Source organism: Dasypus novemcinctus, chromosome 6, assembly GCF_030445035.2.
Source record: "Dasypus novemcinctus isolate mDasNov1 chromosome 6, mDasNov1.1.hap2, whole genome shotgun sequence".
Lineage (NCBI taxonomy): Eukaryota > Metazoa > Chordata > Mammalia > Cingulata > Dasypodidae > Dasypus > Dasypus novemcinctus.
This window is the reverse complement of record NC_080678.1, coordinates 106,172,860-106,188,942: the sequence shown is the minus strand read 5'-3', so window position 1 is coordinate 106,188,942 and position 16,083 is coordinate 106,172,860. Positions and strand designations below refer to the sequence as shown.

The 16,083-nt window shown below is 52.0% G+C and overlaps 1 protein-coding gene across 1 annotated transcript in view; it reads right to left on the bottom strand.

Moving 5' to 3' along the window:
- LOC131278915 (disks large homolog 5-like) overlaps positions 1-16,083 on the bottom strand; it is a 52,052-nt gene that overhangs the window by 17,437 nt on the left and 18,532 nt on the right. The window contains 15 exon segments of the mRNA XM_058299552.1: positions 2,487-2,637; positions 2,912-3,001; positions 3,671-3,783; positions 5,038-5,074; positions 5,077-5,178; positions 5,576-5,699; positions 6,414-6,551; positions 6,554-7,272; positions 7,275-7,431; positions 8,237-8,329; positions 11,940-12,043; positions 12,360-12,385; positions 12,387-12,530; positions 14,443-14,570; positions 14,873-15,005. Of these exon segments, the coding sequence (XP_058155535.1) occupies positions 2,487-2,637; positions 2,912-3,001; positions 3,671-3,783; positions 5,038-5,074; positions 5,077-5,178; positions 5,576-5,699; positions 6,414-6,551; positions 6,554-7,272; positions 7,275-7,431; positions 8,237-8,329; positions 11,940-12,043; positions 12,360-12,385; positions 12,387-12,530; positions 14,443-14,570; positions 14,873-15,005 (2,259 nt within the window).

The window sequence follows — 16,083 nt, the reverse complement described above, 5'->3', positions numbered from 1 at the left end:
CTCTGCCAGCACGGCCCTTCCCCTGGTGCCCTGCAGCGCTTCCCTCGGCCTCCCCAGCTCAGACCAGGCCTGGTCCGTGGCCAGGTCATCTCCATGACTCAACCTGCATCCAAACACAGACGGTTTAGAGGTGCAAGACCTCAGAGAGCAGCCGCCCCCACGAGGAGGTGCTCCAGCCGGGGACGCCACAGTCCTCCCTTAACACGCCGCCCTCTGTGCCACTTCTAACCAGTACCCTTTCCTCAAAAGAGAAAAGGACAACTGTAAAATAACAGCCATTCAACAGAAGCCATGGAGCCATCACAACTGACGTATCGATCACAACAACTCCTCTGGAAAGACGAACAGGACACACTGGGAAACGAGAAGGCAGGTCCATACAGCACAATTCCACTTCCACAAATGTGCACGTGCAAACTTACATGTATGCACACGCATGACGACATCTCCAGAAGGCCACCGACATGTTAACAAAGTGGACCTCTAAGTGAGGGCATGTGTGGTGATTTTTGCTGGTTAATCTTCTGATTTTAATTTTTTAACATAAGCACAATTAATTTTTCTCAGGATAATGAGGTTGCATTTTTGTGAGCAGTTAAAACACTATTTCCTTGAAATCTTGTTCATTTTTTTAAGGTTCCTTTTAAATAGGTTTATACAGTATACTTCATGTGACGAGGAGCTTAGAGTAAGTAAAAGATGTGACTATGTATAACAAATAAATAATGAAACAGGAATAAAATACACAGACACACATCACAAACAGGTAGCAGTTATCAAATCTCTGGTTGATGAGATTAGTTTTTTCCTTCTCTCAGGAAAAAAAGGATTATTTTAAATAAGTGTTCTCTACTCTGATGACTTGTGTTTTTGTCCAATTTTCTATGAGTAGTTATATGATAGTATGCTTCAAAATCAGGGGTAAAAAGGATTTTTTTAGGAGTTACCAGAGACTGAACCCAGGACCTCATATGTGGGAAGCGGGTGAGCTACATCCGCTCCCCAGGATTATTTTTCACACCTGTTGTCTGTTCTGGTTGCTCGTGTTTTCACATTTCTCTGATGAGGCCGTAAGCTCACAACACTTGTGTCCTTCCCAGTGGAGTCCCCAGCTCTCTGCACGGCACAGGGAGTGAAGGGATTACTGGACTGCGACATGACGAAACCCCCTCTACTTCTAAGGACGCACTGACTTCAGGGGAAGGTCTTGGTCTCGCAATGACCAGAGCCGGGGTCGAGAACCTCCAGCCCCGGCCCCATGCCTGCAGGCCGTGTCCCTGTGTGCACACATGGGAAATCCCCGTGGGTGAGGACCGGCCCTCCCCGTGGACTCAAACTGCCCCTCACAGTGTCCCCTAACGGGCCAGGCGCTGGTGAACGAGGACACACCCCTCTCCCAGGCTCTTGGGCTGTTTGACGAGGTCACGCTTTCGAGTCAAATATGAGATTTTCTTAACGGAGCCCCCCTCCCCGACCCTGCCGGCAAAGGTCACTTGAGGCTCACGGCTACAGAGGGTCTTCAGCATTTTGGTCTCGCCTGGACAAGGGCAGCTGTGTTCTTTTTTACGTGATTAAATAAAGGCAAGTTCAAGTTTAATGAGATGGCCTAAAGACCCACACTCTGGACAGGACCTTCTAAATGTAAACACGATCCACCAAATGCCATTTGCAGGAATGACAGAGAGGGACGAGGTGTGTGTGGGCAGCGTGTCTGGAGGGGAGTACAGACTCGTAGACGGGGCAGCCTCGGACAGACATGAGGCCTACAGTGAACCTAAGAGTGAAGCAGGGACTGGCCTGCACTTAAAATGAAACCACGGCTGGCTTAGCTGTACATTTAGGCTTTATATTCTTTCTTTGCCCCTTTATGTATATTTCACAATAAAAGGTAGAAATAATAATAACCGAGAGCTATAGCTGTTCTGGGACCAAAGAACAAGGCAAAGAGTGAATCCCAATGCCCACTGCTAAGACATGACACAGACAAAACACTACAACTTCCCAGCCTCAGTTTTCTCATTTGCAAAATGGGGCTAATGACAATCATAACAACGTCACTCACACTGGGGTTAGTTTGAGGCTCTCACGACTTAATGCACTCACGGTGTTTACACAGAGCGACAGCCGCGGCCGTGGAGCCACCGTCGGGCTCGCGTCCAGCACCCTCCCCGCAGGCCCACCGTGCCCCGCGGCACTCCGTGGAAGGAGCCCACCCTGTTCCTTGCCTTGTCACCTACACGTGCCCACCCCTGGGGGCACAGCAGGCTGGGCTACGGCTCCCACATCCCAAGGCCCCGTGGGTGGCACTAGGGATGCACCAGAGCAAGACGCGACCCAGCACCAGTGGAACCAAAACCCAGGTGGCCCAGTCCTGGGATCAAATAACAACGGACCCCACAACCCCTGCTGTGCGCGCCCACTAGCCCCCGTTGAGGGATGTGCCGCCCACCAGTGTGGCCGTGACACAGAGCCCAGGTGGTCCTCACTGGTCCTTCCTGCGCTCCCCGAGGGACGTGGGGTTGACTGCGATCCTTGGCAGTATGGAAGCCGAGGCGTGGGACTGGCTGCAAGAGGACAGGGTGTCGACATTCAGGGGCGACCGAGGCGGCGTGCTGCACTCAGAATGCGACAGCGAACCTGCAAGAGAGCGCGGGAGCTTGTGGGCCACCATCATCTCCGGGGGCCCCGGCTGCCACGGTCAGGAGGAGGACGTGTCCCCACCGCTGCGTGCCACGGGGCCTGACCGCGCCACGGGGCCTGGGTCCATCCCAAGTCGCCAAGCCCAGGGCTGACTCGGCAAACGCTGATCAACGGAAGCAGGTGCAAGTTATCAGCTGTACCCAGACACTCAACAGTGAGGAGAAAGGGAAAGAGCAGGGCTGGCATGGAGGGGGCTGCGAGAGGCGCTTACCTCGATCAGAGTCCATGACAGACCGGGGGTATCAGGGCGTCGATGGGATTTTAATGCGTTCCGCCTTGTACTGCAAGTTACTCGAAGACCCTAGAGTTCCAAGGGGACGAAACTTTAGTCCTACGATTAAACACCAGCCCTCACCACCAATTTGGAAGACCAGAGAGATGTACAATCACAACAAAAACTCTGAGCTGAGCCTTGCCATTCACCCCCTAGAGGTCTAAACGAGAGGAGATGGAGAAAGATAGGCGCTGAGCCCCTGTCCTTGAACGAGCCACACAGGCGACGGCCACTCCAGACGGGACCGCACAGGCAGGGACAGTGACCCAAGCCATGCAGCGGCCGCTCCGTCTTCTCTCCCCAACACCGTGAACCACCCCCTCAGGGTGTCTAGGGGGGACCTGCGAGACCCTACGTGGGGCTACGGTCCCCACAAGTGGACAGCAGAATGCCTCCCCCAGGTCGCGTGCAAGCTTGGGTGCCCAGAGCGAGGCTCCCTAGCCACGGGATTCCTCTGGAGCTACTGCAGCAGGAAGGCAGCAGGGTCACTGAAGGAAGTGAAGAGACATGGGGAGCGGCTCTGAGCGGGGCGGGGTGGGACCGGCCCGCAAGGCGGTCAGCCCTGCGTGGAAATGAGCCGGCCTCCATGGGGGGTGGGCAGAGGCAGCAGGGAGCAGGCCACCGGGAGGCTCTGCCGACCGGGAAGGGGGAGGTAAGTGAGGGCGGGGGCCAGGCGACCGCAGCCGGCATGGTTACCGAGGCGGGTGCTGGAGGGCAGCGAGTTGGAGCTGTGGGAGGCCCTCATCTCAGGGTCGTCGCTGCAGACCCGGGGGCTCAGGTCCAGGCTCAGACGTCCTTGGTGCTGGACACTGGAGAGAACAAGAGGGGCGAGGGGGCTCAGGGAGGAAGGCCCGAGCGGGGCGCCCGGGGAAGACGTGCGTGCGACGGGCGTCACCGACACCCCCTGGTCAGGCAGAGGGCGGCCCGCAGCCCTGGGACTCTGCTGCTCACGGGCAAACCGCTCCCGGGCAGAGGGCCCCTCGAGCAGCACAGAGGGCCACACAGCCGGAGCCGCCAGCCAAGTGCACTTCAGCCAGGGCCCCCGTGAAAAAGGGACTTCCGTATGGGAAAAGAGGGGCTCCCGAAGCCGGCGGGCTCAGGCGGCTGGAACCACTCCTCCGAGGATGTGGGCCAGGAGAGGCTGGCCCGGAGAGGGGGCTCTGTGCCTTGTTCAGAGGGCATGGCAGGTCACAGAAGGGGGGCTGGCCTGAGTGCAACCCAGGGACGGCTTCTTCCAGCTGTGCAGAGAGGACGCCTCTTGCTTATGCCCTCCCTCCCACAGACCCCACCAGACTTGGGACAAAATCCAAACCTTTGCTTTCAAGCCCCTACAACCTGTGACCCCCTCCTGAGCCACTGTCCCCCACCACACTCCAATCACTCTGCCCCCCAAGCCAGTGCACTGCCTGCTACCTCCCACCCTCGGCCCAGGCACCTACCACTCTGCTCCCCCAGGGCGCTCCCCAGTCTTGGGACAGCCAGACTCCCCTCCTGCCTCACAGTCACTGCAGCACCCCCCCCATCAGGCGGCCCGCCCTGCCTTCGAGTCACAGTCCAGCCTGTTGCCATGTTTTCCCGTCTCCAGAGCCACCACCTGCCTGCCTCCCCACACGTGAACACAGAGCACTGCCGGGCCAGCAAGCTCATCCTTCAGTGCCCCGCTGCATCCCCTTGAAACTAGAACAGTCTGTGGCATCTAGGAGGTGCTCAGTAAATACTTGTCAAATAACTAGATGAATGAGCCCAAGAGTGGCCTCCACCCAGCCCCCTCCTATGCGGCCATCTCCTCCTCCACGACAGGGTCAGTGCTGGCACTTAGGGCACAAACACGCTGTGGACACAAAGCCAGACCTGTAGGGAGGTCTGAACCTCTGTGGGGTTCAAGAGCTTTACAGACCCCGTGCTGGTGGAGGGAGGGGCCACCTTTAAAGCTCACCTTCCAGGGGACCCCAGGCTGCTCTAAGCCCCTTCCTGGCCAAACTGCCCACGAGCTCTGGGTGCCTGGCAGCCCGGGTAGGCTTGGAAAGCAGGGGAGCCAGGGAGGCGTGGGGGGGCTCGCATACCTGGGGTGCAAACCCTGGGGGCCCAGCTCTCTGGGGACGGGGAGCTGCAGGGGCCGAGCCTGTGGCTGTGCACGGTGTAGATGGGGTTCCTCAGGATGGAGCTCACGGTGGTGCTCGGTGTCACGCTCCGGGGGATGGTGCCTGGAAAGGGTCTGGGTGAGAACCACTGCCCCAGAGCCCCCCGGTGGCCCCACGCCCAGCCCCTGGCCCTGAGCACCACCAAGAAGCTGCAGAGTAATTTGGGGAAAGGACTCACAAGTCCAAAAGGGCGCCAGCTGCCAATCCGCTACCCAGCAAAGAGCTACCTGCCTTTCTCCACCAGTAAAATGGACAAACCCACTTTAATGCTTCCACTTCCCGGCTCGCACAGGGGATAAAGTGCTTTGAGAAACAACTGTCACCGATGCCAGACAAAACATCACAGGTAGGGACCACCTCCAGTTCTTTGGGCCATAAGCCAATGCCCCCCACCCTCCCAAGTCTGGGCAGACCCATGCGACCACACGGACCTCTGCCCCCACCCGCCTCATCAGCTCACCCACAGACGCCCTGCTGGGGTAGAGCAGGGGGTTGCCGTGCTGACCGCAATGGCCTGGAGAGTAAGGGGACCACTCCGGGAGCTCTGGGGAGAGGTCACCACCTGCCGTGACACACTTCTGATCCTGAGGAAACAAAGGCAAGAGGCGACTGCTGGAAGCAGGCAGCGACGTGGGCGTGCCTGAAAGCTGACGTCTGCCCGGGAGCTCCTCCTGACACCAAGGCGCTGCTCGTTCACGTTGTGCAGACATTAGCGGAAAGGCAAGAGCTTCCCTTAAAACCAATTCGGAAGAAAAGCAGAGACAGTATCCCTGTTCTTTCAAATAAAGAGGGCTTATGTGTAGAAATGGTGAGAACACGGGTGCTTCCGACACAGTCACAACCCGGCTTGCACCGTGTCGTGCTTCCTGTCTGCCGGGAGCAGCACAGCTTCCCTGAATGCTGCCCGCCACCTGTGGCATTCTCTTCCTTCTGGAAATGACTACAGCACACACCAAAACAACCACACTATCCCGGGCTGGCTGACCAGGTATGCCAGCCTGTCTCCCTAAACCTTTCAAGGCAAGTCTGTGCCACCGTGTTTTCTCGCAGATGTTCAAAAGCTATTTGAATAAGCAAATCAAATGCTACTCCTAAGAAAGGGCTCCTCTTTTAGCTCCACATTCCCACCTCCCATTGGGGCTGCTTCCCCCCCCACCTCCTCCACCCCTTTCCCTCCCCTCGGGCGAAGGAGCCAGGGCTAAGCAAGCTTGGGGACCTGGTGCAGGATGCCTTGGTGTGGCTCTCGACTGCTATGACCCCCCATTCCCACCAGGCCCCACTCCCAGGCAGAGCTCTACCTCCAGGAATGGAGCAGGAATGACCACTGGGGCGAGTTTGGGCCGAAAACTGGGAGCAGACTTGGGTCTGCGGCGCTTCTGGCCCAGCTGGTCAGCCTTCTGGGAGGTGAGGTCCTCGTCACAGGACTTCTTGGCCTGGCCGGCAGGTAGGAGGAGTCCCCGTCGCCTTCAGGGTAGTAGCTGGAGGCGATGCGGACCTTCGCCTTGCAAGGGGGCGAAGTGCACGTGGGCTCCGCGGGGTCCGCGCCAGGAGGCAGGGCCGCCGGGGGGCTGGTGGATGGGGAGCTGCCCACCAGAGTGGCCTCTGACTCGGAGCTGGTCTCCAGTCTGTGCTGAAACTTCATGGAGTCGCTCCTCCTGGGAGGTTTCGGGGGTGTCAGGGGCCCCACTCTCTTGGAGGCCTGGGGAGAGTGAGCAGGGACGGGGAGAAGGTAGTCTATCTTGGGGGGTGTCTGGGGGCGTTTGAACGTGTTCGGGTCAAAGATGAACTTTCTTTGCTTTGGCTTCTTGTACACAGAGAGCTTCTCGGTCTCCACCACGGAGCTGAGCACGGCCTTGGGCCACGTCCTGCCACTGTTGGAGCTCTTGGACTCTGCCTTATGCAGGGGAGCCTCGGACACCCCGCAAGGGCCTGCCTCTGTCTCAAAGGGCAGCAGGGGCCGCCGGCTGCACACATCCACCAGCCCATAGCCGCGCTCCCCGGAGAGGTCCGAGCAGAAGGAACTGGGACTATGCTCCACGGCACCTGGGCAGGCCTGCGGGGAGCCCAGGAAGGGCCCCCCAGGGAACGGCTTGTGCAGGAAGGAGCCGCTGCCCCCAGGGGGGCCTGGCTGCTTCCTGTCCTCCAGCCTGTCCACAGAAAGATATCTGTCTGCGTGGAGTTGTTGTGCTGCGTCAAGTTCCGTCTGTTGTAAGCCTGGACCTCAGGGCCCTGCACTCGGAAACTCAACATCTTATCCGAGTCCTTGATATTTTCAAAGATGTTCTGGCCACTCCATGAGGAGCTCTGAGGGAACACCTAAAGCAGAGGAGCGAGAGCGAGGGAGATGAGACTGCAGGACCTGAAATGGGCCATCCAAAGACCGAGAGGGGCTGATGCACACACCTGCATACACACTCACACACCCCTGTCTCCCTCTGGCAGGTGCGGCTTGCACCTGCAGTTCTCAGTCCTGGCCCCTTGGAACTCACATGAGCCACATGGTTCCTTTGAATCTGAGCACTTTCTGAATTTACCTGTACAACATCCTACACATTTTTAAAAAAATTATTAAACATAAAAGCAAAATTGCAGAGTTAAAAATACACAGCTCTTATCGAAATGGACAAGTAATTTTGTTCTATTATAAATTTTGCCAACTATGTAGAAAAATTAATAGGAAAGTACAATGAGCACCCATAAACCTACCATCTGGATTCAACATTTTACCAAGTTGTTTTTTCCTGTCTGAAAGGAAGTTGCAGATATGACATTTTACTCCAAACAACTTCAGCAAATACCTCTCAAAATAAGGCTATTCCCTTACACAAGAAAATAATTCACTATTATCATCTGAATAACTAGATATTATTATATGATAACATCATATTAGATGGTATTCAAATATACCCTACTACCCCCAAAATATACTTTTGTATATAAATATACAGTTAGAGCTGCTTTTTGTTTTAAGCCAGGATCCCGTCAGGCCTCATGCACACCCTACATGTTGTGAAACAAGCTTCCAGCAATGCCGAGAAGTAGAGCTGGGGTCCGCAGAGCTGAGGCTTTGTCTGTGTCCCAGACAATGAGAGCAGAGCCAGGCACAGGGAGGGAGCCTCACCTTTAAGAGAGAGAGGGTCAAGGAGTCCTGGCAGCTCCGCAGCAGAGATTCACATTCATTCAGAGACTTGTTGTCCAGTGCAATGCCATTGATCTAGGACCAAACAGAGAGCCCATCAAGCTCACCCGCAGGGCGGCCCCGGGCAGACCCCAGGCAGGGGCATGGCCCGGCTGCCATCCTAGGGGAGCAGGCCTGGTTCTGTAAGGTCACACCTTCTGGAGTGGGCAGATGAGAGAAAGCCGCTCAGTGGTAAGACACAAGGAGCCAGGCAAAGGTTTCTGAGGCCAGTGAAACGCACACCCTTAAAGTCAATCCAGGGAAAAGCGCCTGTCCGTCTGGGGCCAGAGCCCCAAAGATCTTAGGGGGTCATTTCTGTCCTGCCACTTTCTGCTGCGTGATGCTGGATGCAGCTCAGAGCTTCCAAGTCCCATTCCTTCATATTAAAAAATGGAAAATAAACTCAAACCCCTCCCAGAGGCAGTGAGGAGACTGGAAACACGGTTGCAAAAGACTTTGTAAACAGAAAGGAGCCACGTGAAATGAAGGCTCATCTCTCAACCCTTGTCCCTGAATCTCTGCCAACAGCCCTCCAGGCATGTCCAGACCTATTTTTTTTTTTTTTTTGAGGTCCTGGAGCTGGGGATTGAACTCAGGACCTCAGGTGTGGGAAGCCGGTGCCCAACCACCGAACCAGACTGGTTCTCCTGAGTGCTTTGTTTGTTATTTTGCCCAGGGACCAAGCCCAGGACCTCCCTGGGCTTGTATGAGAAGCAGGTGTGCAACTGCTTGAGCCACATCCACTCCCCCGATCTTTTTAAAAGGGTATGTACAATGTGTGAATGGTTAAACAAACCGTGGTACTTTCATGCCATCAATTAACACTCGGCAATAAAAAGGAACAAACAGCCGATACACAGAGTACCCTGGATGGCTCTCAAAGGCATGAGCCTGAGTGGAGGGAGCCAATCTCAGAAGGTCACATACTGCAGTTCAACTGTATAACATTTTCAAAATGGCAAAATCACAGAGCTGGAAACCAGATGAGTGGTTGCCAGGTTTAGGAATGGTGGGAGGGGAGGGCTGGCTGTTACTACAAAGGGTCAACTCGAGGGCGAGCTTTGTGCAGATGGAACAGTTGTGTGTCTTGACTACACTCGTGATTCCATGCAACCACACGTGCTGGAACGGCACAGAACCACACCTACACATCGTACAGCTGTCCACCCCCTGGTCGAGATGTTCTAGTTGTGTAAGATGTAGCCCTGGAGGGAGAATGGGTAAAGGATACATGGGAGCTCTCTAGGTTCTCTTTGCAATTTCCTGTGACTCTATAATTATTTCAAAATCAAGTTAAAAAAAAAGTATATGCAGGGTGATTATCAAAGTGGAGGATTAATTTGGTTATTGCTCTCCTTATAACTTTTCCACGACTTAACATTTTTCACAATGGCCGTTTTAATATGCTTTTAAACCCCAGCTCAAAAGAAAATCTGAGAAAAATTGGCAAAGATGTGAAGCAGGGAGCTCTCTCATACACTGCAGGTGGGACTGAAAAGGCCAAGAGTGGGAAGATCCTATCAACTGCTAAATGCATAGGGCTCCTGGCTGAGCAGTAACACCAGGAATTTACCCCAAAGTACACTTTCCAGGACAGCCTGGAGCCCTCTCCAGCAGTACTTGTAAAGACAAAGATGTCTTCAAAGGAATGCAGAGTGCTGCAGGCACTATAGAAAACAGTAAAGAGATTTCTCAAAGAGTTAAACAATGAATTACCATGACTCTACAACTGCTCTCCTAGGTATACACCTAAAAGACCTGACAACAGGGACACAAACAGATACTTAGACACATGTTCACAGCAGCATTACTCACTGTTAGCCAAAAGGTAGAAGCAACGCAAGTATCCATCAGCAGAGCAATGGGTAAACAAATGTGGTCTAGACATACAATGGAATATCCTTCAGCCATAAAAAGGAATGAAGTTCTGACTCATGCTACAACATGGGTGAACCTTGAAGACATCATGTTGAGTGAAATAAGCCAGACACAAAAGGACAGATATTGTAGGATTCCTCTTATATGAAATATCTAGAATAAGCAAATTCCGAGGAACAGAAAGTAGATTACAGGTCACCAGGGCTGAGGCGAGGGGGTGGGGAATTGTCTCAAGCGGGCACAGAGTTTCTGTTTGGGGTGAGGGGGGAAAAGTCTTGGTAGTGATGGTGGTGATGTCAGCACAACATTGTGAATATGATTAATGCCACTGACATCTACTTAAAAATATTAAAATGGGAAATCTTATATATGTTACCAACATATATATTTAATTTTTAGGGAAAAAAATGTCCTAACGACCATCAGGAAGGGACTGGTTCCACAGCTCGTGCTGCTGCCGTCAAGGAACAGCATGAAGTTAGCAAAACGGGGAGGCAGACCGGGACATGCAAGTGTGCAAGGACCTCCAAGCCACGCCGCTAGAAACTAAAAGCAAGGCTGACACCTGAGCATGCTCTGATCCCATCTGGATGAAAAGGCAGAGTAGGAAATACCCATGTTTTAAATATTTCTGCAAGAAAACCCAATCAACTGTTAACAGTGGCTGCCGTGGGAGGTTGCCGAGGGAGGTTGGTAGATGCAGAGTCTGGAACTGGAGGAAGAGTTACTTTCACTGCCAGCACTACGACTGGAATTTTGTGGGTATATCATGAAAAAGTTTAAGACATTTTCAAGTTCAGAAAGTGAGTTTAAAATATTAAATGTGCATGCCCTACGACTCAGAGTAGAGTCACCAGAGAGAGAATCGTGTACCCAAAGCAGCTATGCACACAGGTGACGTTCAGTGCAGAACTGTGTGCAATTGCAAAAACTGGAAATGATGCCTATGTCACCAGCAAGTGAGGGGGCTTTACATTACACATAATCCAACAGAACATCACTGAGGGGATAGAAATGAGGCTCAGTATGGAAAGACAGCCACAATGTAGAGGGCAAATCATAGAGTAACACAGTATGAGCTCACGTACTCAGAAAGAAACACACACCCACCAGAGCCCTGTACGTGCACACGTGGGTTTGTATAAGCACTTAGGGTCTGGGGGCACACCCAGCAAGTGGGGGCAGAGATTAGCTCTGGGAGCAGGACTGAAGGAAGGAGTCAGACCACTTTTCACCGTGTGCATGTATCTATCACTTGAAGATTTTATAGCAAGTCTTACTTTGACAATAAAAAAATGAAACAAATAAAGGATATAATGTTTAGTATGAAAGATCCAAAAAGTTACACACCAATGACATCAACTTGTAAAAAAAAAGTTCTCCTAAATGTACATTCATGCATAGAGTACAGGCTGCAGAGAAATTCATAAAAATGTTAAGGAAGCTTTTCTACAGGTGGTAGCTATACAAGTGACTTTTATTTCCTCCGTTTTCTGTATTTCTTAAGTTTCTAAAATAAATAGAAACACATCATCAAGACATCAGGATCAAAAATCTTTTTTTTTTAGAGGTACTGGGGATTGAACCTGGGACCATGGCAAGCAGGAGCTCAAACCACTGAGCTATACCCGCTCCCCCCAAAATTATTTTTAAATGTTCACACGGAGCAATGCCCAAGAACATTTCTTTCTCAAACCTTCCAACTGTAATTCAACTGTCTGTCTGCAGCGGGTCACCCTGGCCCTAACCTTGTCCCAGCAAGACTTACTGCCACAATCCTGTCTCCCACTGCAAGAGACCCTTCCTTGGCAGCGGGGCTCCTGGGTACCACGGCGGCAGCGTACACTCCATTCTCCAGGCTGACGCCACTGTCTGCAAGCACAAGGCTGACTGTGGTCACCGCCTGGCCCAGCCGGTCATGGTCCTGCCTCATCTTTGCTAACCAGACATCAAAAAGGGGGGTGCTGTCCGACTGCACCCTGCCCGAGCCGGCACCCTGCCCAGGTCAGGCCCCGGATGCAATGCACATCTGGTGAACTGAATCAAGCATGCAAAGGGAGATCAGCAAGACCAGAAGGGGAAGGTGCGTGGGCAGCGCTGTAATGACATCCACGCCTTGCCCCTGCAAGGAGAACCATCGCCTGCCTGGGAGGATGCAGCGCCCTGCCCCCTCTGCTGGCCCCTCTACCTTTGTGTCCACTTAGGTTGATGTGGCGTGACCACCTTCCCGCCCAGGGACTTGCGCCGCCGCACGACCATGTTGATGGCCCCCCCTCCGTTGAGGAGCACCTTGACCGCCTGCTTCTTGTCCTTGTTGATAAGATCCTCATTGTTAATTCGCAGCAGCCAGTCATTGACCCTGTGGAGGGGCAAAGCCAGGTCAGCACCTTCGCTCACGCCGGACCAGCTGTGCCTGTTTGGAAAGCGGGGACCCCGTGTACGTCCAGAAAGATTTCCTCTTCCCGGCACATAATGGTTAAACTATTAGGTTGGTGCAAAAGTAATTGCAATTTTGCATTGCTGAAATTTGCCATTTGATACTGGAATACATTCTTAAGTAACTGTGGTTATGTTATACATCATTTTAATGTACATTTCTAGTTTTATGGTTTTTTGCTAATGACATTACTTGCTGTTTATTTTGTATTTATTTTGGCTATGGAAATGATGTTAGAAAAAAAAATTCAAGTGATTTTCTTACTTGAGTTCAGAATGGGTTGTAAGGCAGCAAAGACAACTCACAACATGAACACCACACTTGGCCCAGCAACTGCTAACGAACATACAGTGCAGTGTTGGTTCAAGAAGTTTTGCAAAGGAGATGAGAACCTTGAAGATGAGGGAGCATAGTGGCTGGCCACTGGAAGTTGACAACAACCATTTGAAGGCAATCGTCAAAGCTGATCCTCTTACAACTATAAGAGAAGTTGCCAAAGAACTCAACGTTGACTGTTCTATAGTTGTTCAGCATTTGAAGCAAATTGGAAAGGTGAAAAAGCTTGATAAGTGGTGCCTCAAGAGCTAACTGAAATTCAAAAAAATCATCAAAGTGTCATCTTCTCCTTTTCTATGCAACAATAAGGAACCATTTCTCGATGGGATTGTGATGTGCAATGAAACGTGGAATATATATGACAACCGGGAATGACCAGCTCAGTGGTTGGACCAAGAAGCTCCAAAGCACTTCCCAAAGCCTAATTTGCACCAAAAAAGGTCATGGTCACTGTTGGTTGGTCTGCTGCCGGTCTATCAACCACAGCTTTCTGAATCCCAGCGAAACCATAACATCTGAGAAGTATGCTCAGCAAATCGATGAGATGCACTAAGACTGCAATGCCTGCAGCCAGCATTGGTCAACAGAAAGGGCCCAAGTCTTCTCCATGACAATACCCAACCACATGTCGCACAAACAACGCTTCAAAAGGGAAAGAACTGGGCTACTAAGTTTTGCCTCGTCCGCCATATTCATCTGACTCTCACCAACTGACCACCACTTCTTGAAGCATCTTGACAACTTTTTGCAGGGAAAATGCTTCCACAACCAGCAGGATGCAGAAAATGCTTTCCAAGAGTTCATCAAATCCCAAAGTACGGATTTTTATGCTACAGGAATAAACAAACTTATTTCTCATTGGCAAAAATGTGTTGATTGTAATGGTTCCTATTTTGAGTAATAAAGATGTGTTTGAGCCTAGTTATAATGATTTAAAATTCATGGTCTGAATCACAATTACTTTTGCACCAACCTAACAGCAGACTTAGAGCTGGGCTGCCTGGACTGAGTTCTACCCAACCTTGAGTGACCTTCTGCAAGTGACATAGGCCCTCTGTGCCTCCGTGTCCTCATCTGTAAAAGGGGAGTAATAAAGCATCTTCCTCATAGGATGGTAAAGATTAATGAATTTATTTATATACATGGAGCAAACAGTAAGGACTGTGGAAGCACACAGTATTTTCAGTCATTCCTATTCCAAGGCATGAGCAGGCATGCCCTATGCTTTTACTCATTCCACCGAGACCTTTCCTAGTCAGAGGAGCAAGTGGCAGCACCTTGGTGACAGGGGGAAAGCAGAGGCAGAGGCAACTGAGAGGCAGGGAGGTTCCTACAAGAACAAAATTAGCAGCCGCGCCTGCAGGCCTTGGACGGACGCCCCGTGGGCACACGGGTTTAGTCGCTGCCTGGCGCTCTCGGGGCCCGCTGGGAGATGGCCCCTTGCATTGGGTTGGAGGGGACCCCTTCCCTCCAGGGCCTGGGGCTCCTCGGTTCTTACCTTAACCTGCCATCAGCAACACTCCCTTTGTCCACTTTAGTGACAAATATGCCACAGTCCCCCAGGAAGCAGGGCTCGTTCACACGTTCTGCCATTTCAAACCCGAGTGCCTTTAAATCCACATTCTCCTGTCAAAGCAGCAGCAGCACCCTTGACTGAGTGCCAAGGAGGAAGGTTTGGCTCTCAAACCCCCAAGTCCCCTCACCGTGCCTGACGGAGCCCGGGGCCCCGGCTGGAAACCTGCGAACAGCTGCCCCTGCCTGTCAGCCACTGCAGACAGACACATGTCCTCGCGGTGCCACCTCCCCCCTACTCTCTGCTCCTCCCTCTGCCTTCTGCATGCATGCTGGCATCTGCCATGTGACACAGGGGACCGACGTGTTGCCACCCAGCTTGGGCGCCACCCTCACACTCCCCAAAGGCAACTCACCATCTCCCTCTCAAACTCTACCACTTCCATTTCCCACTCCATGGAATCCGTGTCGATGGCCAAGTCGTGGGAGCTGTGGGCCATCAGCTGTCGGAACCAGGCCTCCTTCTCTAACTGGGATTCCATCTGCTCCCTGCGGAGAGGGTCCTGGGGCAGCTCTCTGGGCGGGGAAGCACCCAGCCTGTCCCAGCTCCCAGCCCAAGCCGAATGCACTCCTTTCCCCCCTCCCCTCACACTAGCTTCCCAATCAATCTGGAGGGTCAGTCATGGCCCCTTCAGTCTCAGTGGGTTTTCACGGTGGTTGGTTACTGTGTTTTTTTAAGGAAGACTCAAATCCTTTACAAATTGATCTATACATTTGATGCATTTCCTACCAAAATTCCAGCAAGATTTTTTCTTGTAGGTGTGAATGAGACTATCTAATATTTATAGAGAAGAGAAAAGGAACTAAAATGACCAAAACAATTTTGAAAAGTGTGGCAGTTTGATATTACTGAGGAATTCCAAAAAGAAATACTGATTATGTTTGTAAACTGGTCTGTTCCTCTGGGCTAGTGATACCCTTATAATTGTGTTGAATTTAGGTTTCACTTTTACTTGATTAAATTATGATTAGGGCTTGGATTGGGCCAGTAGAATGTGGAGGCAGACTCACAGAAAAACAACATGGCAGAGGAGGCAGTTAAGAGTTTTGGATGCTGGAGCCCTGGGAAGTAAACACACAGGAGAGGAACAGAGAGGAGTAGACACAGTAGAGACCCCAGGAAGAGAGAGAGCCTGACAGTCCATAGCTGACCTTGTGGAAGGAAGAGAGCAGCCGAGACTGGAGAGAGAGATGGGACTTATCCCAGCAATGCTGAAGGAAGCCAGGACACCGAGCCTTGGTGGGGTAAGGAGGCAGAACTCGAAGACGATGGCAGCCATCATGCTCCACCACATGGCAACTTTGGTGAGGGAAGTACCTGATGCTTTATGGCCTGGTGACTGTAAGCTTCTACCCCAAATAAATACCCTTTTAAAAACCAATATATTTCTGGTACTTTGCCTCAGCATCGCTTTGGCTAATACAAAAAGGAAGAATAAATTGAGGACTCACTACCTGACTTCAAAACATATTATATACTACATTGATTGAGACTGTGTGGTATTGACACAGATCAATGGTATGAAATAGAGAGCCTAGAAACAGACCCTCACAAGCAAAGGGCAAT